Genomic DNA, 21,249 nt, shown 5'->3' with positions numbered 1-21,249 from the left:
GTCCCCGTGGGCACTGTGCTGCTGGGCAAGCTGCTGTGGGTGCCCTGCTTTAGCAGGGGATTGGACTGGATGATCTCCAGAGGTACCTTCCCATCCCCACCCTGCTGGGATTCTGTGAACGTTGTGAAGGCATTCTGTGCCCTGATTTTGACCATCACATCTCAGCTAGTTTGTTCCTGCTGCTATCTTTAACAATAACCCCCCCACAAAGGATGGACCTAAAAATACAGAACATTGTTTGTAGAGTCACAGAATCACCTGCTTGGAAAAGACCTACAGATCATTGAGTCCATAACCTACATTCTCCCAGTACACAACTCTTAGAGCAGCACATTACACACACCAAGATCAGCTGCAGGCATTCTGTGGCTCTCTGAATGATGCAGAATTGCAAAGACAAGTCTTCAAATTGTCAGTCTGAAGCAGCTTGCCCAAAGCCCCACAAGCATTTTGGTGCCACCTGAGATGTTTCCATCCATTTGCAGAGCCATCAGTGAACCATTTCACCCCAGCTGCTCTGCAGCTCCTACCTTGCTTGCCTTCGTTCCAAGTGGCCAGTTGTGTTCCATCATCATTTCAGCTGACAGGAGCCATGCAGGCTGCCAGCTCCACCGTTCTGCAGTTGCTGAGGTGAGCAGCTGTTGTGTGGCTGCAGGCAGAGCTCAGGAGCAGCTCAACAAGTTGGTTCATTAAGCTATGAAGAGGAGCATGGATTTTAATTATTGAACAGCCTGAGGTTTAGAGATCCATAGATATAATCACCCCAAAAGAGTGCAATGTGCTTGTTTCACAGGACCACAGGATGTCAGGAGTTGGAAGGGACCTCTGGAGACCTTCCAGTCCACCCTTCCTGCCAGAGCAGGACCAGAGAATCTGGCACAGGTCACACAGGAATGCATCTGGACAGGGTTGGAAAGGCTCCAGAGGAGACTCCACAACCTCTCTGGGCAGCCTGTGCCAGTGCTCTGGGACCCTTACAGTCAAGAAGTTCTTCCTCATGCTGAGGTGGAGCTTCTTCTCCTGCAGTTTCCATCCATTTCCCCTGTCCTATTCCAGGGCACAAGTGAGCAGAGGCTGTCCCTGTCCCTTCCTTCCCGACCCCCAGCCCTCAGATATTGACAGACGTTGCTCAGATCCCCTCACAAGACCAAAGGCAGTTGTGGCAGCAAAGCAGGGCAGCCTTCAACAAGTGACACAGATGGGACAGAGTCCCTCAGGCAGGAGTAGGAGATCAGGTCTCAGAGGAGCAGCTGAGGGACCGGGGGCTGTTCAGCCTGGAGAAGAGAAGGCTGAGGGGAGACCTCACTGCTCTCCACAGCTCCCTGAAAGGAGACTGGAGCCAGGTGGGGTTGGGTTCTTCTCTCTAGCATCAGGTAATAGACCATGGCTTAATGACCATGGTGGTGTTACCTCAGCAGCTGGACTTGATAATCTTGGAGGTCTTTTCCAACTGCCACAATTCCAAGATCCTGTGATCTCCACAGGTCCCTTCCAACCTTCTGCCAATCAGCTTTAAAAAGACCTAAATTTGGTCACTTTTTCACCTTCCTTTGTGTTATTGACATAAGAAGGAGCAAGAGAAAGTTTCTCCTGCTGAAGGCTCTTGGCATAGACATTTCTCTTCTACAACCAACCTCCAGAGGCACAGAAACAATTGACAGCAGTGACTGACAGCAGGCACAGCCTTGAAAGAAGACTTTTTGGCCCACCACAGAAGACATTTCTGGTGTATCAATGCTGTAGTGCTGACCTCTAGTGACAGAGAGCCCAGGAAACAGAATCTGACAATCGTCTGGCTTGGAAAAGGCATCTGAGATCATCCAGTCTGCAACTCAACCCCACCATGGCCATGAAACCATGGCCCCAAGTGCCACGGCTTTCCCTTCTCGAATGCCTCCAGGGATGGAGACTCCACCACCTCCTTGGGCAGCCTGTGTCAATCCTTGACCACTGCAATACAGACCTCCCCTAGGAAGCCTTCTTCTCCCACACAGACCTCCCCTAGGAAGCCTTCTTCTTCCCCAAAGAAGCCTTCTTCTTCCCCAGCAGACACCTCCCCTAGGAAGCCTTCTTCTTCCCCAGCAGACTCCTCCCCTAGGAAGCCTTCTTCTCCCACACAGACCTCCCCTAGGAAGCCTTCTTCTTCCCCAAAGAAGCCTCCTTCTTCTCCAGCAGACACCTCCCATAGGAAGCCTTCTTCCCCAACAGAGAATTCCCTTAGGAAGTCTTCTTCTCTCACACAGACTTCCTCCAAGATAGATTTCCCCAAGGAGGTCTTCTCCCAGACAGACCTCCCCAAGAAACTCTCCATGCTTCTCAGGAGAAAGAAGCCCTGCTTGCTTCAGAACCTAAGGTGCATCCAGATGTCAACCCCCAAGAGCAACACCACCTCACTGAGCAGTCAGACAAGAGAAATACAGCTGCCAGAAGCCATTATTTTAGACTAGTCTAGAAGACCCAGAATTCCCAAGTCTGGAAGGAAATCTAGACCAGATTCCAGCCACCAGTCTCAGAAGGAATTTGGATCTCAAAGGGAGCAATGAAAGCAGCAGTAAAAAATCATCACAGGTCAGTGTATTGCTCTCCTGATCTTCTCAGATGGTTCTTCAAAACACAGAATTCATAACCAAAATGTCTCAGGCCTTCTGGAAGATGACCTCAGACCTCCTGGGAGATCCCTGGTCTTCTCTCCTACCTGCCATTGCTCTTCTGTAGGTGCTTGGCATGCTTGAAGACTCCTCCCTAAGTTGCACTGATTATATCTGGACCACCAGGAGTCAAAAAATCCTCTGGACCGTGTCAAGGTCTGTCCCAAGCTATCCAGAGAGTGGTGAAGTCCCCAGTCCTGGAAAGGTTTCAAAGCTGTGAAGATGTGGTCCTGGAGAACATGGTTTAGTGGTGGACTTGGTGGTGCTGGGTTGATGGTTGGACTCAATCACCTTCAAGGTCTCTTCCAAACAGGCAGTGCTGGGTTGATGGTTGGACTCAATCACCTTCAAGGTCTCTTCCAAACAGGCAGTGCTGGGTTGATGGTTGGACTCAATCACCTTTAAGGTCTCTTCCAACCAGGCAGTGCTGAGTTGATGGTTGGACTCAATCACCTTTAAGGTCTCTTCCAAACAGGCAGTGCTGGGTTAATGGTTGGACTCAATCACCTTTAAGGTCTCTTCCAACCAGGCAGTGCTGAGTTGATGGTTGGACTCAATCACCTTTAAGGTCTCTTCCAAACAGGCAGTGCTGGGTTAATGGTTGGACTCAATCACCTTCAAGGTCTCTTCCAACCAGGCAGTGCTGGACTTGATGATCTTCAAGGTCTCTTCCAACCAGGCAGTGCTGGGTTGATGGCTGGACTTGATGATCTCAAAGCTCTCTTCCAACCAAAATGAGTGGTCAGGCATTGGAAGAGGCTACTTAGGGAGGTGGTGGAGTCTCCATCCCTGCAGATCTTCAAACAAGGCACACAGAGACATGCTTTAGTGGCCATGGTGGTGTTGAACTAGATAATCTTAGAGGTCTTTCCCACCAAAACAATTCTATGACCTTACTCTTCCAGGAAGAGTACAGAAACCTCCACTGAGAAGTACCTTCAAGAAAACCCCTTAAGGCCAGGAGTGCCAGGGCTGCTTAAATCCCCAGAGGCCAAACAGTAATTAGTAACATCACAGCTCTAATGGAACATCTTTATTGCAGTTAGCCACTTTTCCCCACAGCAAAGTCACTTCTCAAAGTCCTTTATGGGACACAAGGACTCCTTCAGCCAACCAAGCAAAGCTCACTCACCCTCTCCTCCACCTACAGCTCCAAAAAAGCCTCTTGACTTTAGAATTCAGGTTAATTCTAGGTCGAATTACCTAATTGACCCTTTCTCATTAATGAAAACAAAGGAAACTGCAGCCTGGAGGGGTTAAGCAGCTACTCAGCACCAAGGCTTCCACTCAAACAAGGGGAAAGAAACCAGGAAGTTTCAGCATGGAGTTGAACATTCCTCCAGGTGAAAGCCAAAACTTCAGTGCTTGTCCTCAATCCTTGCCTGCCCTCAGCTCTCCCTTTTCCTTGCACTCAATTCCCTTTTTGCCTGTACTCCTTGTAATTTTCAGTCACCACTTGCCTACCCTCAACTCTTCTCATAATTTTATTCACCACCTCTTCAACTCCCTTTTTCCCCTGAATGAAGACTTCATTGCTAAGTCCTGACAGTAAAATTCCAAGGCTAGGACTTTTTGAAGTGGTAACACTGAAATTACAGAACCTGAGTTGCCTCTGAAGCATTTGCTTGGACCAAAAGAAAAGAGAATTTTTACTTCACATTTTTAAAAAAGATGAACAACTCTCTGGTAGGTGCAAAAAACCCAACCCCATCAAATGAAACAACCATGCATCATAAGCAGCTTGCTCCTCAGCTGATTTGGCTCAGCAGCCTTCAAGGCAGATTCACCTTCCTCATAAGGTTTTGGAATTCCCACTGCTGAAAACCATTTCTGAGCCCAAGCAAACATTCAGCAGTTTAAGCAGAGGTTGTGATGCTGTTTGAAGCAAGGAACCAAGTAAAACCAACATCTCATGGCTCTATTAAGTTACTAACCACCCCCCCCAAAACACACACACACACTCACTCACCCACCCCTAACTTTGTTACCAATACCTGAGCTCCTAGTTTGGAGAGGTATTTATTCCTGTAACCAAAGTCATCAGCTTTTGGCTGTAATTTAGCTAAATCATCTTCATTTTGACGTCTGAGCCTCTCTTGCTCTTCTGCTCTGGAAAAGAAAATGAGTTTAAGATAGATGTGCCCCAAGGTGTGCAAACTCAAACAACTTCAACTGGTGCCCTTGGGGTTATCTTTTTAACAACTAAGAAGATGCTGCTTGAGGTTGAGAAGGGAGCCTGTGGGCATCAGGGGAGGGAGGGGAGCCTGTGAGCACCAGGGGAGGGAGGGGAGCCTCTGGGCATCAGATTAAGAGAGATTTGTATGAAAGGAAGAAAAATGAGGCTGTTTTCTGCAGTTTCCTTTTATTTAGGTGGGGTAGGAAGAGAAACCTCACAGATTACAATGTGCTCAGTCAGCTCTTGTTACAGGTTTGTTTTGGTTTTTTACCATCCCTTTATTTTCACTCCTTCAAAGGAGAAAGGTTACAATAGCAACAAAAAAAAAGACTCAAAAATGCAAATAAAAAAAGACTGCTCAGCAGCCTCGGGGTTAAGTCTCTTGCAAGAGAGGCAATACTTGTCCAGAGCATCTGTGGCTCTTGCTCTGAAGACAGACCCAAACAAAGCTCTCAATCACAGAACGGTTTAGGTTGAAAGGGACCTCAAAGCTCATCCAGTTCCAACCCCCTGCCATAGGCAGGGACACCTCACACTGGATCAGGATGCTCAGAGCCACATCCAGCCTGGCTTAAAACACCTCCAGGGATGAGGCTTCCACCACCTCCCTGGGCAACCTGTGCCAGTGTCTCAGCACCCTCATGCTGCAGAACTTCTTCCTAATGTCTAATCTCAATCTCCCCTCTAGCTTGGATCCATTCCCCCTGGTCCAATCACTACCTGACACCCTAAAAAGTCCTTCCCCAGCTTTCTTTTAGCCCACTTCAGATACTGGAAGGCCACAATATGGTCTCCTGGAAACCCTCTCTTCTCCAAACTGAACAGCTCCAACTGTCTCAGCCTGGCCTCACAGCAGAGCAGCTCCAGCCCTCTGAGCATCCTCGTGAACACTTTCGGCTGAGGCTGCAGTGCCCTCTGCAGCGACAGAGCTTCAACACCATGCGCCTCAATGAAGTGGCTGCGGGTCTGAAGGGAAAGAGCTGGAGAGGGGAAGCAGGTGGACGGTCCAGTGGAGCCAGAGAGCCCTCCCCAGCCCTGAGCTGTGGCAGTGGTTCGCATGTGAGCTCATTTATTCACGGCAGGGGCTTTTTCTTCACATGTTCTGTGCATCGATCAGCCCAAAGTGCTAGGGACAGCACTGCCCCAGTTCTCAGAGCTGTGTTGCAGGTTCCAAGCCTGGAGGCCAGTTTAGAAGAGTCCTTCAGCAACCTGAATTAGTAGGAGGTGTCCCTGTCCGTGGCAGAGGGTTGGAACTGGATGATCTTGAAGATCCCTTCCAACCCAAACTGTCCTGTGATTCTAGACCCCACTGTGTGTAAATGAGAAGATGATTTAGCAGTAGTTAAAATCGGGTTACAACAGCATCAGATTGAACTTGTCACTCCCCCTAGGGTGTTAGCTTCTTTTCCCAAGGGCTAGAGCACAGAGTGACCAAACTCCCACCACACACTCTCATTCTTCAAGCTGCTCCTGCTGCTGATCAAGTGCTGCCCCACTTCTGGATGATATTTTCCTATTCAAATTTCTTTTCTGAAAAACACATTGCAGTGAAAAAAATTAATGAGTAAAATGACTGAAGACAGCATTCTGTGACCCCCCACAGCACACAGCAACAGGGCAAGGAGCAACAGGCACAAACTGGCAGCCAGGAGGTTCTATCTGAAGAGGAGGAGAAAGTTGTTTGGTGTGAGGGTGCTGGAGGCCTGGAGCAGGCTGCCCAGAGAGGTTGTGGAGTCTCCTTGTCTGGAGAGCTTCCAAACCCACCTGGGCATTGTACTGCTGGGCAAGCTGCTGTGGGTGCCCTGCTTTAGAATGATCTGGGCTGGAAGGGACCTCAAAACCCCCTCTGCAGCCAGCAGAGACATCCTCCACTAGATCAGGTTGCCCACAGCCCTGTCCAGCCTTACCTTGAGCGATTCCAGGGGTGGGACTTCGACCACCTCTCTGGGCAATCTGTTGCAGTGTTCCAGCAGCCTCATGGTGCAGAACTTGTTCCTAACATCCAATCTCAATCTGCTCTGCTCCAGTTTGAAGCCAAGCCATTTCCTTCATCCTGTCCCTGCAGGCCTTTGCAAACAGTCCCTCTGCAGCCTTCTTCTAACCCCTTCAGGCACTGTCAGGCTGCTATGAGGTCTCCCTGGGGTCTTCTTCAGGCTGCACACCCCCAGCTCCCTCAGCCTGTCCTTGTAGCAGAGCTGCTCCAAGCCCCTGATCACTTTCATCCTCTGGACCTGCTCCATCAGGTCCATGTCCTTCTTGTGTTGAAAGCTCCAGAGCTGGACACAGCACTCCAGGTGAGGTCTCAGAGCAAAGTGGTAGAATCCCCTCTCTGGACCTGCTGGCAACGCTGGTTTGGATGCAGCCTGGGCTGTGATTTGCCTCTGTGCTGCAAGCTCACACTGCCTGCTCATGTCCAGCTTCTCCTCCACCAGCAGCCCCAAGTCCTTTTCCTCCTCCCCCAGCCTGTATTGACAGTGAGGACTGGTCCTGCCCAGGTGCAGAACTCTGCAGTGGTTGGACTGGATGATCTCCAGAGGTCCCTTCCAATCCCTATCATGCTGAGACTCTGAGACTGACACTTCACCAATGTTTTGTCAAGGCCACAGAAGACAATTTAAATTGTTCTGAAGAGCATCACTGTCCTTATTTTCCAGAGAGAAGAAAGGAGGACACCCAAGCCTCCCACAGGATGAAGTTAGCTTAGTCAGATAAACTGCCCAAAGTTGCTTACCATGTTTCTGCCTTTCACCCAGCTCAAATGCTCCATTCCCTTCAGAAGAAAGTTAGTTCCACTACACTGAAATATCCCTGCCCCCATTCCTAATAATGGAAGCTTTTCACTGTAATCAACATTTGGGGATACTCAGAGTGAAGATCAGGAAGAAATTCTTGACAGTGAGGGTGGGGAGACACAGACACAGGTTGCCCAGAGAGATTGTGAATGTTCTCTCCCTGGAGGTGTTCAAGGCCAGGCTGGATGAGGCCCTGAGCAACCTGGGCTGGTGAGAGGTGTCCCTGCCCAGGGCAGGGGGTGGAAATGGACGAGCTCTGAGGTCACTTCAAGCCAAACCATTGTGAGATTTTTGACACAGTTTTGACCACAAACCAAGCTTCAATTGGTGCTACAGTTTAGAATGAAGCCACAGTTTGCAGAGACAAATTGAACTGAGACTTCAGGTTGGTCTCTTCTCCCAAGGAACGAAGAACAGGACAAGAGGAAATGGTCTCAACTTGTTCCTCATGTCCAACACAGGGACAAGTTCTTCCCCAAAAGGGCTGTCAAGCCCTGGATCAAGCTGCCCAGGGCAGTGGTGGAGTCCCCATCCCTGGAGGCTCAAAAGAGGTGGAGATGTGGTGCTGAGGGCTGTGACCTGGCTGTGTTGGGTTCATGGCTGGACTCAACCATGTTTGCCAACCAAACCGGTTCTGTGATTCTAAGAGGAGCAAGGTCAAAGTGAGGGGGGCAGGACTGGAGTGTAGCCTCTTCTGAAAGGAGATGCAGCTTTCAAGGACACAGAATTCAGTCCATGCAGCACCTGACATCACAGCCAGCAAACCTTTGCTGCAAGTACCCAGGCTGGCACTTGCCAGAGAAATGCACAAAATGCACATCTGAAGCACAGTTCAGTTCCACTCGCTTGGAAGCCAAGAGAAATAAGGAAAAACAGGATGGAAGAGTGCCAGGAGAAGACACCTGGTTAACTGCTGCTTCATCTCATTGTTCACTCACAGGAGGCAGCAAAAGGAAATCCTACCACTGACTGGGAAGAAGGAAAATAAAAGCCAACCCCAAGTGCAGCCCTACAAGAGACTGACTGCAGGCAGGCATCTACTTGATCCCATCAGCTTCACAAGGACACCACTCTCTGGTTTGCTTTGTACTTACTCAGTTGCAGCTACCTGTTGCATTTTTTCCCTTTTCTTTGCAGACCAGTTGAGCTCACCACCTGCAACAGAAGGAACAGGCACTGTGAACCTCAACAGTGGCTCTTTTGTGGTTTGATTGCTTTGGCATAGCTCACTGCAGAAGTTCTCAGAGCAGCTGACAACTGAAGGTTGCATGGGTTGAAGCTTAAGAAAAGGCAGATGGAGACTGGAGGTTAGGAAGAAAATCTTTAGAGGGAGGGTGGGGAGGCTCTGGAACAGGTTGCCCAGGCAGGCTGTGGATGTCCCCTCTCTGGAGGTGAAGGCCAGGTTGGATGAGGCCTTGAGCAATCTGTTCTAGTGGGAGGTGTCCCTGCCTGTGTCAGGGGGTTGGAACTGGATGAGCTTGAAAGTCCCTGCAAACCCAAACTATTCTCTGAATCTTAAGGCTGGGAATTCACAGAATCCAGTTTGCTGAAGAGGGTGAGAAGCTTAATAGCATTCAGCTTACACCACCTCCACCCTCCCTCTGGGGCTGGACTGTGTGGAGTGGGATGAAAGGGGAAAAAGATACCACAGAAGGGCCAGAGCTACACACAGCTCATTCTGCTGAACTTGGGTATTTCCTGGGTGCATAAATGGGTTGGAAGAAATCTTCAAGACCATCAAATCCCAACCCCCTGCCATGGGCAGGGACACCTCCCTCTAGAGCCCAGGTTGCTCAAGGCCTCATCCAACCTGGTCTTGCATACTTAGTGAAGTAGAAAGTCAGGTTAAAAAGGAGGAGCAAAGGTGCCCATAATCACCTGAGCAAGGAAAATCAGGATCCAAAGTAAGCTCTCAAGCCTGATGCACTTTCCTGGTCAAGAGCTGCTTCTGGTACCATAAGCTACCTTCATAACCACTCCCAATCCATTCAGTTTCAACAGTGACGATTAAAAGCTGTGAAGAGGAGCTGAAAACCCTTACCTGTGAGGTGATTCACAAAGTACAGCATGACCACAGCTGTTAGTGACACTGGGGAAAGGGAAAAAAGAAGAAGCAACAATTTTAGCTGAGAGTAAATTTACAGGGACAGGGGAACAGCCTGAGCACAGCCAACAGCTAAACTCCTTCACAGAGGTCATTCCTGAGGGGAGGTTTGGGCCTGAAGCAAGTCTTCATTGCTCTGCAAGGTTCCACTCTGAACTGCAAAAGGCTACTTTAGTTTTAGTTCTCATCCCTCCAGGGATGGGCACTCCAGCACTGCCCTGAGCAGCCTGTCCCAGGCCTTGACAACCCTTTTGGGGCAGAATTTGTTCCTCATGTCCAAGCTAAACCTCCCCTGGAACAACTTGAGGCTGTGCCCTCTCAGCCTGTCGCTCATTCCTTGTAATGAAAGAGAAGGAACCAGCCCCTACCTGGCTCCAGCCTCCTCTCAGGGAGCTGCAGAGAGACAGAAGGTCCTCCCTCAGACTCCTCCAGGCTGAACACCCCCAGCTCCCTCAGCTGCTCTTTACCAACCCTGCTCTCCAGACCCTTCCCCAGCTTTCTTGCCCACTCCAGCCCCTCCACGTCCTTCTTGGAGAGGCACAAATTGAACCCAGGATTCAAGGTGTGGCCTCACCTCTGCCCAGCACATGGGGATCATCCCTGCCCCACTCCTGCTGGCCACACTGTGGCTGAACCAGGCCAGGCTACTGGGGGGCTGGGCACATTCTGGGTCATCTCTACTTGCTCCTGACCAACCCTCCCAAGGCCTTTCCCACCAGGCAGTTTGCAGCCACTCTGCCCCAAGCCTGGAGTTTTCATGAAGCTGTTGTCACTCAAGTGCAGGACACAGCCCTTGGCCTTGTTAAACCTCAGCCCATCACTCCAGCCTGTGCAGATCCCTCTGGACCTCCTCCCTACCCTCAAGGAGCTCAACACTGCCACCCAGCTTGGTGTCATCTGCAGACTCACTGAGGGTGCCTCAATCCCCTCACTGATGAAGGTATTGAAGAGAACTGGCTCCAGTGCTGAGCCCTCGGGAACACCACTGGTGAGCAGCCACCAACTGCAGTTAACTCCATCCACCACCACTCTTTGGGTCCAGCCATCCAGGCAGTTCTTCACCCAGCAAAGCATCCACCCTCTAGATGTAAGTTTACCAAGCCTGGGTGACTTTGAGTATTGCCCCAGCTCAAGCCTCTACCTGTAAGCAAGCAATTACTACCAGCTGGCAGGAAACAGGGAGGAAAAGAAAAGCCCAAGAAAGCTTCCTGAGCAGCCAGAAGCCATCTTTAGTGGTTTGCATACTTACAGCAAACACAGGCACTGAAGAAGACTTCAAGGAACAGGTATCCCTTGGTGTCCAGGATCATCCCAGCTGCTATGGCAATGATGGCCAGGCCAAGGTTCTGGATGGACTGCATGCTGCCAGAGACACCAGAGGTGACCAGGAGAGAAAAGGGGTTGCAAAGCAAACAGCAGCAGCAGTGGCACTCAGCAACCACTGAAGTAGACTTCTCCCTGGTTCTCCTGACCTACCACTGAGTGCTGACTCTATCATACTGCACAAGTTTCTGTGCATGTGCCACAAGCAGGTGTTTGACCATACACACTCATCCTGGAACTGCACCAGGCCTCCTGATCAGCCTGGAGCAAGCATTCACCTGGCACAATCACGGAGTCAGGCTGGAGAGACCTTTAAGGTCATGGAGTGCACTGCCAGCTCACCACTGAACCCTGGCCCTCAGCACCACAGCTACACAGCTTTGAAACCCCTCCAGGGGTAGAACTTCACCACTGCCCTGGCCAGCCTGGGCCAGGCCTTGACAACTCTTTAGAGGAAGAAATCATTATTCATGTCCAGGCTAAACTTCCCCTGGAGCAACCTGAGACCATTTCCTCTCCTCCTGTTGCTTGTTCCTTGGGAGAAGAGACCAATACTCAGCTGGCTCCAGCCTCCTTTCAGAGAGTTGCAGAGAGCAATGAGGTCTCAGCCTCCTCCAGGTTGAACACCCTCAGCTCCCTCAGCTGCTCCTTCCCAGCCCTGTTCTCCAGCCCCTTCCCCAGCTTTGTTGCCCTTCTCTGACCTGCTCCAGCCCCTCAGTGTACTTCTTGGAGTGAGAAGGCCAAACTGAAGGCAGGATTCAAGCTGTGGCCTCACCAGTGCCCAGCACATGGGGACCATCCCCGCCCCACTCCTGCTGCCCACAGTTGCTGAACTAGGCCAGGCTGCTGGTGGCCTTCTTGGCCACCTGGGCACACCTTGGCTCATCTCCACTTGCTGCTGACTGACCCTCCCAAGGCCATTCCCACCAGGCAGTTCCCAGCCACTGTGCCCCAAGGCTGGTGCTGTCATGAGGCTGTTGTGCCCCAAGTGCAGGATGCAGCACTTGGCCTTGTTGCACCTTGCCCCATCAATCTAAGTTGGAAGTGCTTCAGCAGCTCAGTGGTACCACACGTGGACACTGCAGAGCAGCACAGACAAATCTCAGTACTCACAAGCCATAAGCAGTTCCCAGCTGGTGTTCTGGAACAACAAAGGCCACCATGGGCCACAGGGCACAGGCAAGCAAGGAGTAAGCCACTCCTAGCAAACACTAGAAGTAAGAACAAGGAAAGAGATGTTAGGTGAGGTTTATTAGGGCTTCACAGCCAAGATACTGAACATGCTGAGTCTCCCTTTATCCAAAAGAGTAAAAAGAGAGTTCCACTCTTATCACTCTGGCTAAATTCTCACATTTAGGAGAGAGAACTTCTCCAGGAGCAACCCACAAACTGAACCCTACCTAATCAGCACTGAGTAAAGAGCTCAGAGGCAGCAGCACAAGGGACCTCTGCAGATCATCCTGTCCAACCCCCTCCCACAGCAGCTTGCCCAGCATCACAGTAAGCAGGGTGGGTTGGAGCTCTCCAGATAAGAAGACTCCTTCTCTGGAGCCTTTCTATCCCTGTCTTGATGTCCTCCTATCTGACCTGTGCTAGATTTTGTGATCCTGCTCCAGCAGGAGGGTTGGACTGGAAGGTCTCCAGAGGTCCCTTCCAACCCCTAACATCCTGAGATCTGTGATTTTGTCATCTTCAAGCTGTCAGTCTCAGAGAATTCATTACCATTGCTATCCAGGGGTTCCAGAAAGTGAAGGCCAACATCATATGAGAAGCAAGTGTGGTGACAACAGCACACAAAACCCAGATGATATTCTTGCCAAGTTTATCCACCAGCAATCCAAAGACTGGGGACATGGGTGCTGAGATGATGTAGACAATGCTGCAAAAGAACCAAACCAAAGAACTGAACAGCAGCCAGCCAGGGTCAGCTCAAGATGCTACACAAGACAAGGGTCACCACATTGTGAGCACTGCCACCCTTCTTACTGTGAGACCATAAGAACACCAAACACTCCCCAGGTTCCAGAAACTGAAATTCCCAAAAGGTCTGAGGACATGAGAACAAGGGCTTGGAGTGACTGGACAAGGGGCAATGGCTTTGAGCTGGAAGAGGGTGGATTGAGACCAGAGGTTAGGAAGAAATTGTTGACAGTGAGGGTGGGGAGACACTGGCAGAGGTTTCCCAGGGAGGGCTGTGGATGTTCCCTCCTTGAAGGGTGTTCAAGGCCAGCCTGGATGAGGCCTTGAGCATCCTGGGCTCTAGAGGGAGGTGTCCCTGCCCATGGCAGAAGGTTGGAACTGGATGATACTGAAGTTCCCTTCCAACCCAACCCATCCTATGCACCCAGGAAGTATCTCAGTTCAGCAGCATGAGCTGTGTGTAGCTCTGGCCTTTGTATGGTATCTTTTCACCCTTTCATCCCACTTCACACAGTCCAGCCCCAGGGGGAGGGTGGAGGTGGTGCAAGTTAAATGTTATTAAGCTTCTCACCCTCTTCAGCAAACTGAATTCTGTGAATTCCCAGCCTTAAGGTCCACAGATTCATAGAACAGTTTGGGTTTGCAGGGACCTTCAAGCTCACCCAGTTCCAACCCCCTGCCATGGGCAGGGACACCTCCCACTAGAACAGATTGCTCAAGGCCTCATCCAACCTGGCCTTCACCTCCAGGGAGGGGACATCCACAGCCTGCCTGGGCAACCTGTGCCAGAGCCTCCCCACCCTCCCTCTAAAGAACTTCTTCCTAATCTCTGGTCTCCATCTACCCTTTCTCAAGCTTCAACCCATTCAATCTTCAAGCAATGTCAGTGGGTTCTGCTGGCCTGGTTTTATGCCACATCACAAATTCCTCTGCTAAGTAGGAGAATTTTGTTCATTGAACTGCTTCTATCACTTAGGAAAAAAATCAAATAGCAAAATAATACCCTGCCAGGAGAGCTTTGAGTTTCTGATTCCTCAGTAGGAATACCTACAACAGGTATCCACACCTCCCACTCTGTCCTTAGGCCATGTGAAATTTGGCTTCTGGAATTCAAGCCACAGCAGATCCCAAAACCTCCCCCCCCCACATAGAGCCCAAAGACAGAATCTCCCCCTAGGAGGAGAGTCAAGCACAACATACCTGTTAATTGCACTTGCTTCTTGAGGTGAGAAATTGAATTTCTCAATAAAGAAAACCCTAAAGGAGGAAAAAAAACAAAAGATTTGGAGCACTGCAGAAGAAAAACCTGATCCAGACAAAGACAGGAGGAGGATGTGAGCATAAGGACTCCACAGGAAGCTTTTAAATGTAGCTTGGACATAAACAGCCCATCACAAGTCTTCATTTAGGAGGAGTTTAGGAGCTTCTTAGCAGATCTATGCTCTAAGGATTGCTTAAAAATCACACTTTGGGATAAACATCCAAAGTATGGAACCAACCTGTAACCCAACCAGCAGACATTAGCACTGAGCACACTGTAAGAGACCAAAGGGACAACTTTTAGAAGCAAAGCAGAGGTGCCTGCATCACTGACTTGAGGCTCTCTCCAAGTCACCTCAGTGGTTTTCACCTCACTCAGCACAGAACCTGCACTGAGTTCAAGAGATCTGTTTCTAATTCCAAGTACATTCAGCCAGCAGGCACAGGTGCAGCTGGGGCAGGTTGCTCACAGCTCCAAACAACCTCACCTGCAGTGGTGCCAGGGGTGGGGCTTCTGGCACCAATCTGGGCAACCTGGGACAGGCTCTTACCACCCTCAGTGTCAAACATTTCTCCCTTCTCTCCAGCCTGAGTCTCCCTCCCGCAGTTCAAACCATCCCCCCTTGTCCTGTCCCAACAGCCCCAGCTCAAAAGTCTGTCCCCAGCTTTCTGCTCAGCTCCTTTAAGCACTGCAAGGCCACCAGAAGGTCTCCCTGGAGCCTTCTCTTCTCCAGGCTGACCAAGCCAAACTCTCTCAGCCTGGCCTCACAGCAGAGCCCTTCCAGCCTTGCCAGCATTGCTGTGGCCTCTTCTGGCCCTGCTCCAACAGGTCCTTGTCTGTGCTGAGGACTCCAGAGCTGGAGACAATCGTCAGGTTGAGGTTTCACTAGAAGTGAGCAGAGGGAGACAATCATCTCCCCACATACCAGAGGAGACATGGCAAAGCACAGCACAGACCTGCTGGCACAGCAGGGGACCTGTAGCTGTCTGAGGGTCTTCGAATTAGCTTGCACTGATTAGCTTACCCTTGCAAGCAGATAGTTACAACCATTGTTGTCCCCTGCACTGGGCACTGGGGAGGCCACAGCTTGAATCCGGCCTTCAGTTTGGGCTCCTCACTCCAAGAAGAACACTGAGAGGCTTGGGCAGGTCCAGAGAAGGGCAGCAAAGCTGGGGAAGGGTCTGGAGAACAGGGCTGGGGAGGAGCAGCTGAGGGAGCTGGGGGTGTTCAGCCGGGAGGAGAGGCGGCTGAGGGGAGACCTCAATGCGCTCTACAGCTCCCTGAAGGGAGATTGGAGCCAGGTCAGGGTTGGTCTCTGTGGGAAGCTTTCTCCTGCAGCAAAGTATGAAATGTAAACATCAGACCCCGTGATGAGAAGTGTCCTTGGAGCCTTGAGGCTCCCAGGGGCCTAAGCTGGGAACCATGAGCAACCCACGCACAGCTGTCAGGGGGTGGAATCTGCCGGCCCCTGGGGCGGGCACAGCCCAGGGGGCTGACTCTGGCCAGCCCCCCTGGGTGGGAGCCTCAAGGTGTTTACTGTAAGCTAACCTATCTCTGCCTTGCACTTAACTTGGAGCCAATCTGTACCTTCCACTTGTACCAATCTTAAGCTAAGTTAGTTGTCTACACCCCCTTTGGGGGCTATAAAGGTCGTTGCATCGCCCTAATAAATTGCACTGCTGCGCAGAAGCCACAGAGCCGACTCTCAGTGCCCCGATCTCTCGCCGCACCGGTCTCCGTCCTCCCACAGGTCTCTTCTCCACAGTAACAACTGACAGGATGAGAAGAAACGGCCTCAAATCGTGCCAGGGGAGGTTCAGCTTGGAGATTAGGTTCCAGAGCACTCCACGCTCCTTTCCTCTCCCCCGAAGGTTTGCATGGGGAGAAGGTGGCAGCATAAAAACTGCTTTCTCCTCCCCCCTCTGCAGGCTTGAAGGGGGAACAGCAAAAGGCTCCTTTCTACACCTGTGCTCACCTGTGCTAACTGCTCTGGAATCGGGCTGGTGGCTGGCTGGGTTTTCACAGCCAGGACAAAAGGGGATACGGACACTTTGTCTAGGAAAGCATAAGCAGAGCAAGGGAGAAGGCTCCAGGCGCCCACCCTGACACAGCTCCCGACAGGACAGGTGCCTGCCCTGATGGAGCTCCTGTTTTGGACCACCCCTGCTTTTGGACAGCTCCTGCCGTTTTGCACGGCTCTGTTTTACACTGTCCCTGCTTTTGGAGGGCTCTCCCTACTTTTACACCACTTTGCAAGGATTTGCAAGCTTGGCAAGTCCTGGGGTCCTTTGAGAGAGCTGCTGGTGGCACCCAGCCCTGGCTACTTTGAGGCTATATTGCAGCCAATTTCCTGGCTGCTATTCCAAACTGGGCAGACCTGAGCAGTTTGGTTCCCCTCTGCCACTGCTGAGGCAGTGTTGCTTCCATGAGTCCCTGCCTTGTGGCAGCTGTGTCCAGAGACACTTCTGAGTTTGGCAGCTTTGCCACCCACCCTGGACTTCTGCCTCATGGATCCAGACTATTGGACATTGCTTGCAGTGTTGGAAGGCAACTGAGCCACAGAGGAATCCAGCAAGAGGTCACTGCTCAATACCTATTTCACCTCTGTGAGTACTGCCTGCTGTGTCCTTAATTCTCTGCCCAGCCTGATTGGTAGTGGGGTAAAGCTGTGTTTGTAGCTTAGCCTTTTCCATTTCCTGACTTCCTAAATCTCTGCATTTGTCCATAGCACGGTGTGAAGAATTCCTGACTGAATCAGAGCCTGTAAATAAACCTAAACTAGTTCTGTATCTAGTCTGGGAGCAGGGTTTGCAGGGAAATAAAATAATTCTACAATTCCTGACTCAGCCACATTAATTTCCTGCCTCCACAACAATTAGGAACAATTTCTTTGTGGAAAGGGTGGTCAGGGGTTGGCACAGGCTGTCCAGGGAGGTAGTGGAGTCCCCATCCCTGGAGGTGTTCAAGAAACCTATGGCCATGGCACTGTGGAACATGGTTTGGTGGCCATGGTGGTGCTGGGTTGAGGGTTGGACTGGGTGATTGTGGAAGGTCTCTTCCAACCACAACAATTCCATGTTAATCCCAGCCAAGCTCAAGGGGAAGAGCCACAGAAGTGACAGCCACTTACTTTCCAAGTCCAGTGAAAGGAAAGACTGCAGCATAGTAACAGACACAGATGACAAATATAAGCCACAAGGACAGAGAGAAGTCCTTCACATCAGTGAGCTTAATCACTTCACCTGGAGTGGAGCAAGAGATAAAACTGGTTTGAGTCAAGAGAAGCACAGCTGAAATTCATCCACACTGAACAAACAGCCAGGTGATCCCAAAGCACCACTTCCCAGCACTATCTTTACACAAGGAGAGTTGCTGAAGGACATCCAAACCCTAAATCAACACTGCCAAAGCCAACAACAAATTGTCTCACTCCCATGTGAAGCTGAAGTCTCCTAAACAAGAGGGGTGCTTTTAAGCTCTTTAAGTGCTGTGCTGCAGGATTAAATACAACCCACTTTGTGCCAGGAGATGTTTAACCAGCTGGCAAAAAGCATGTCTGAAGCCTTCCTCTTGTAAGCTCTTGGATCTTTAATTTATTCATTTGTGTTTAATTGGTCTAAATATTCCCTCCCCCCAAAAAACTGGAAGCACCAGAAGCTGAGGGAGAAAAGCTGCCTGATTTTGCACACCTATTAAAGGAGATAAAATACTAATTCCAGCCAAAAAAGTACCAGTGGCAGTGGCACAGATCAAACTGGTGTGAACTGGGAGGCTCTCCAGAAGCTTTATACAGCAAGCAGATGGTGACCTGCCTGTATAGTGGTGTTTAAAAGTGTCAAAGCTTCCTACTGATATAAAAATGAACTAAGAAATGATGATCAAAGCTCTGACTGTGGAAAAGATGTTAAGCACCAGCCACCCAATTCCCTCCAGTGCAAAGCCTGCCCAGGGGAACTGGGTCTGTTCCAGAACAAAGCCTAAGACACCCAGCACCCCCACGCCACTCACCTGTTTTGCCTTGCTCTTTACAAAGCAGCTTCTCTGCTCTCCTGTCCAGGTAAGCCAGAATTAATGCACAGCAGAGTGAGAAGAGACATGTGACACTCCCTGCAAGAAGCCAAGGTGGCACAGAATCACAGAATTGTCAGGGCTGGGAAGGGACCTCAAACATCATCTAGTCCCACACACCCTGCCATGGGCAGGGACACCTCACACTAGAGCAGGTTGCTCAGAACCACATCTAGCCTGGCCTTAAACACCTCCCTGGGCAACCTGTGCCAGTGGCTCACCACCCTCATGCTGAAAAACTTCCTAATGTCCAATCTCGATCTCCCCTCCTCTAGCTTGGATCCATTCCCCCAGTCCTATCACGACCTGACAGCCTAAACACTCCCTCCCTGGTTTTCCTGTTGCCCCCTTCAGATATTGGAGAGCCATAATAAGGCCTCCTGGGAGACATCCTGAGCTGGTGACTACAGCAGCAGCTTGGCTTTAAAGCACAGCTGGTGCCACAAACTAAGTTTCACACCACCTTATCTAATGCCTGAGATTCCACAGGTGTGCAGCCTCAAGGTGTGAATGCTGATGCCTGCCACCAGAGACCAGAACTGCAGCACAAACATTTGTTCTACGTAAAGTGTTAGCACTACTCCCACTCAGTTCCTTATCAGTAGTTCCTAAGAAGAGCTACAAAGCCTGGGCCTTGTTAGCAACACCAGGGCCTCAATAACCATACCTCTAAAGGACCCAAAGATGGCTGAAATGTCACCTTTAAATATCAAACAGCCACACACAAGCTTGGACAAGAAACCCCTCGGGGAATCTGCCCCTCAGGGAATCTGCCAAGCCTGTCCTTTATTCAAAGAACAACAAAGATTTCACAGGACCACAGGATGTCAGGGGTTGGAAGGGACCTCTGGAGAGCTTCCAGTCCAACCTCTCTGCCAGAGCAGGACCACAAAATCTAGCACCAGTCACACAGGGACACATCCAGATAGGGCTGGAAAGGCTCCAGAGAAGGAGACTCCACAACCTCTCTGGACAGCCTGTGCCAGTGCACTGAGACCCTTACAGTCAAGAAGTTCTTCCTCATGTTGAGGTGGAACTTCCTCTGCTGCAGTTTCCATCCAGTGCCCCTTGTCCTATGCCAGGGCACAAGTGAGCAGAGGCTGTCCCTGTCACTGTCCCTTCCTTCCTTCCTGACCCACTCAGATATTGATAGATATTGCTCAGATCCCCTCTCAGCCTTCTCCTCTGCAGACTAAGCAGCCCCAGGGCTCTCAGCCTCTCCTCATCAGGCAGTGCTGCAGTCCCTTCAGTATCCTTGTAGCCTTCCCCTGGACTCTCTCCAGTAGATCTCTGTTCCTCTTGAACTGGGAGCCCAGAACTGGATGCAGTATTCCAGATGAGGTCTCACCAGGGCAAAGGGGGAGCAGAACCTCCCTCCATCTGCTGCTCACACTCTTCTTAATGCCCTCCAGAACCCCATTGTCCTTTTTGCCCACCAGGGCACATTGCTGTCCCATGCAGAACTTGCAGTCCAGCATCACTTCCAGCTCCTTCTCCACAGGGCAGCAGATGCAGCAGATCACCTCCCAGCCTGCACTGATGCAGTTTCATCTCCATAAAGTACACACTTGAATTTGGCAGCCACAAAAACCAGAATGGTTTGGGTTGGCAATGGACCTTGGGTTGGAAGGGACTTTAAAGACCATCTTGTTCCAACCTCCCTGCCATCAGCAGGGACATCTTCAACTACCCTGAGTTGCTCAAGGCCCCATCCAACCTGGCTTTCAACACTGCCAGGGAGGAGACATCCACAACTCCCTGGGCAGCCTGTGCCAGTGTCTCATCACCCTTATGAGGCAGAATTTCTTCCTAATGTCCAATCTCAATCCACCTTCTTCCAATTTGAAGCCATCACTCCTTGTCCTGTCACCCCATTCCTTGATCAAAAGTCCCTCTCCAGCTCTCCTGCAGCTCACTGGAAGGCTGCACTAAGGTCTCCCCTCATCAGCTGCAGTAATCACACACCCTGCCCAAGAACATCAGCAGGATGTGAATTTCTCCTCCTCCTCTCAAATATCCTCATCCTACCTTCCCATCAGTAAGAAATGATTAACACTTCAGCAGACTCCTCAGGTTCAGAAGCCTACAGCAGCAAGTGGTATCAGTCCAGTTACTGACCTATCATGAGAGTCAGCCCAAGAGTAGTAGGACCGGTATAGCCCACAAGGTCTTGAACTCTGGAGTATATCCAGGTCATGGTGTTCATGTTGACTGTGCTCCCCTAGGCAGAAGAGAAGCATGTGAGGAATCATTTCACAACTGGGTGAACTGAAAAGCAGTGTGAGGCAGACTGCTGGTTGAAGTGTTTGTAAGAGGCAGGGAAGATGCTACCCAGGGAACGCGAACCACCAGCGGCACCGATAAAACTGGTCCCTGCTGCTTTGGTCAGCACGTGGAAGAAACAAACCACTGCAACAAGAAAACACCAACAAGAACTGAAATCTCCTACACAGAATGGCTCAGGTTGGAAGGGACATCAGAGCTCATCTGCTCCAACCTCCCCTCTGTGCCCAGGGACACTTCTCAACTAGTCTCAGCTGCACTCAAGGTCTCTTCCAGCCTGGCCTTCAACACCCCCAGACAGGAGATACCCACAGCCTGCCTGGGCAGCCTCTTTCAAGAGTCTCACCACCCTCACACTGCAGAACTTCTTCCTCAGCTCCAGTCTAACCCTGCTCTCCTTCAGCTTCGAACTATTCCCCCTTGGCCTGTCTCAGACACCCAAAGCAAAAGTCCCTCTGCAGCCTTCCTGCAGGGTCCCTTCAGGCACTGGCAGGCAGCTCTAAGGTCCCCGTGGAGCTTTCTTCTCCTCTCCAGGCTGAACACCCCCAGCTCCCTCAGACTTTGCTCACAGCAGAGCTGCTCCAGCCCTTGGATAATCTTTGTGGCGTCCTCTGGACTCACTTCAACAGCTGAGTCCTTCTTGTGCTGGAGACACCAGAACTGAACTTAGCGGT

The 21,249-nt window shown here is 50.8% G+C and overlaps 1 protein-coding gene across 4 annotated transcripts; it reads right to left on the bottom strand.

Annotated features, from left to right (window-relative positions):
* Positions 1-286: 286 nt before the first annotated feature.
* LOC135180481 (major facilitator superfamily domain-containing protein 1-like) lies at positions 287-20,532 on the bottom strand. Of its 4 annotated transcripts, XR_010304442.1 has the most exons (13): positions 20,411-20,532; positions 18,233-18,331; positions 17,355-17,466; positions 14,463-14,498; positions 14,164-14,220; positions 12,766-12,922; positions 12,157-12,254; positions 10,970-11,082; positions 9,658-9,705; positions 8,711-8,771; positions 4,643-4,757; positions 2,696-3,445; positions 287-694 (listed from the first exon to the last, which is right to left on the bottom strand). XR_010304442.1 is itself a non-coding variant. In XM_064152936.1 (12 exons), the coding sequence occupies exons 1-12, from the start codon at positions 20,496-20,498 to the stop codon at positions 3,308-3,310; spliced, it is 1,122 nt and encodes a 373-aa protein (XP_064009006.1). In that variant the 5' UTR covers positions 20,499-20,532; the 3' UTR covers positions 2,560-3,307. The 4 variants fall into 4 exon arrangements, 3 of the variants coding, with proteins under 3 accessions (XP_064009006.1, XP_064009007.1, XP_064009008.1); XM_064152936.1 differs by lacking the exon at positions 287-694 and having other exon boundaries at positions 2,560-3,445; XM_064152937.1 differs by lacking the exons at positions 287-694; positions 14,463-14,498 and having other exon boundaries at positions 2,560-3,445; positions 20,411-20,531.
* Positions 20,533-21,249: the final 717 nt, after the last annotated feature.

Source organism: Pogoniulus pusillus, chromosome 13 (genome assembly GCF_015220805.1).
Source record: "Pogoniulus pusillus isolate bPogPus1 chromosome 13, bPogPus1.pri, whole genome shotgun sequence".
Classification (NCBI taxonomy): Eukaryota; Metazoa; Chordata; class Aves; order Piciformes; family Lybiidae; genus Pogoniulus; species Pogoniulus pusillus.
This window is presented reverse-complemented; position numbering and strand designations above follow the sequence as displayed.

What these genes read in the sequence shown, in the direction of transcription:
- LOC135180481 (XM_064152936.1), bottom strand. Translation starts at nt 20,498, where the DNA reads ATGAACACCATGACCTGGATATACTCCAGAGTTCAAGACCTTGTGGGC. An exon ending in GGAACCCCTGGATAGCAATG is followed by an intron (nt 12,255 to 12,765) that starts GTAATGAATTCT and finishes TCTTACTTCTAG; the next exon opens with TGTTTGCTAGGAGTGGCTTA. An exon ending in CAACAGGTAGCTGCAACTGA is followed by an intron (nt 4,758 to 8,710) that starts GTAAGTACAAAG and finishes TTTCTTTTCCAG; the next exon opens with AGCAGAAGAGCAAGAGAGGC.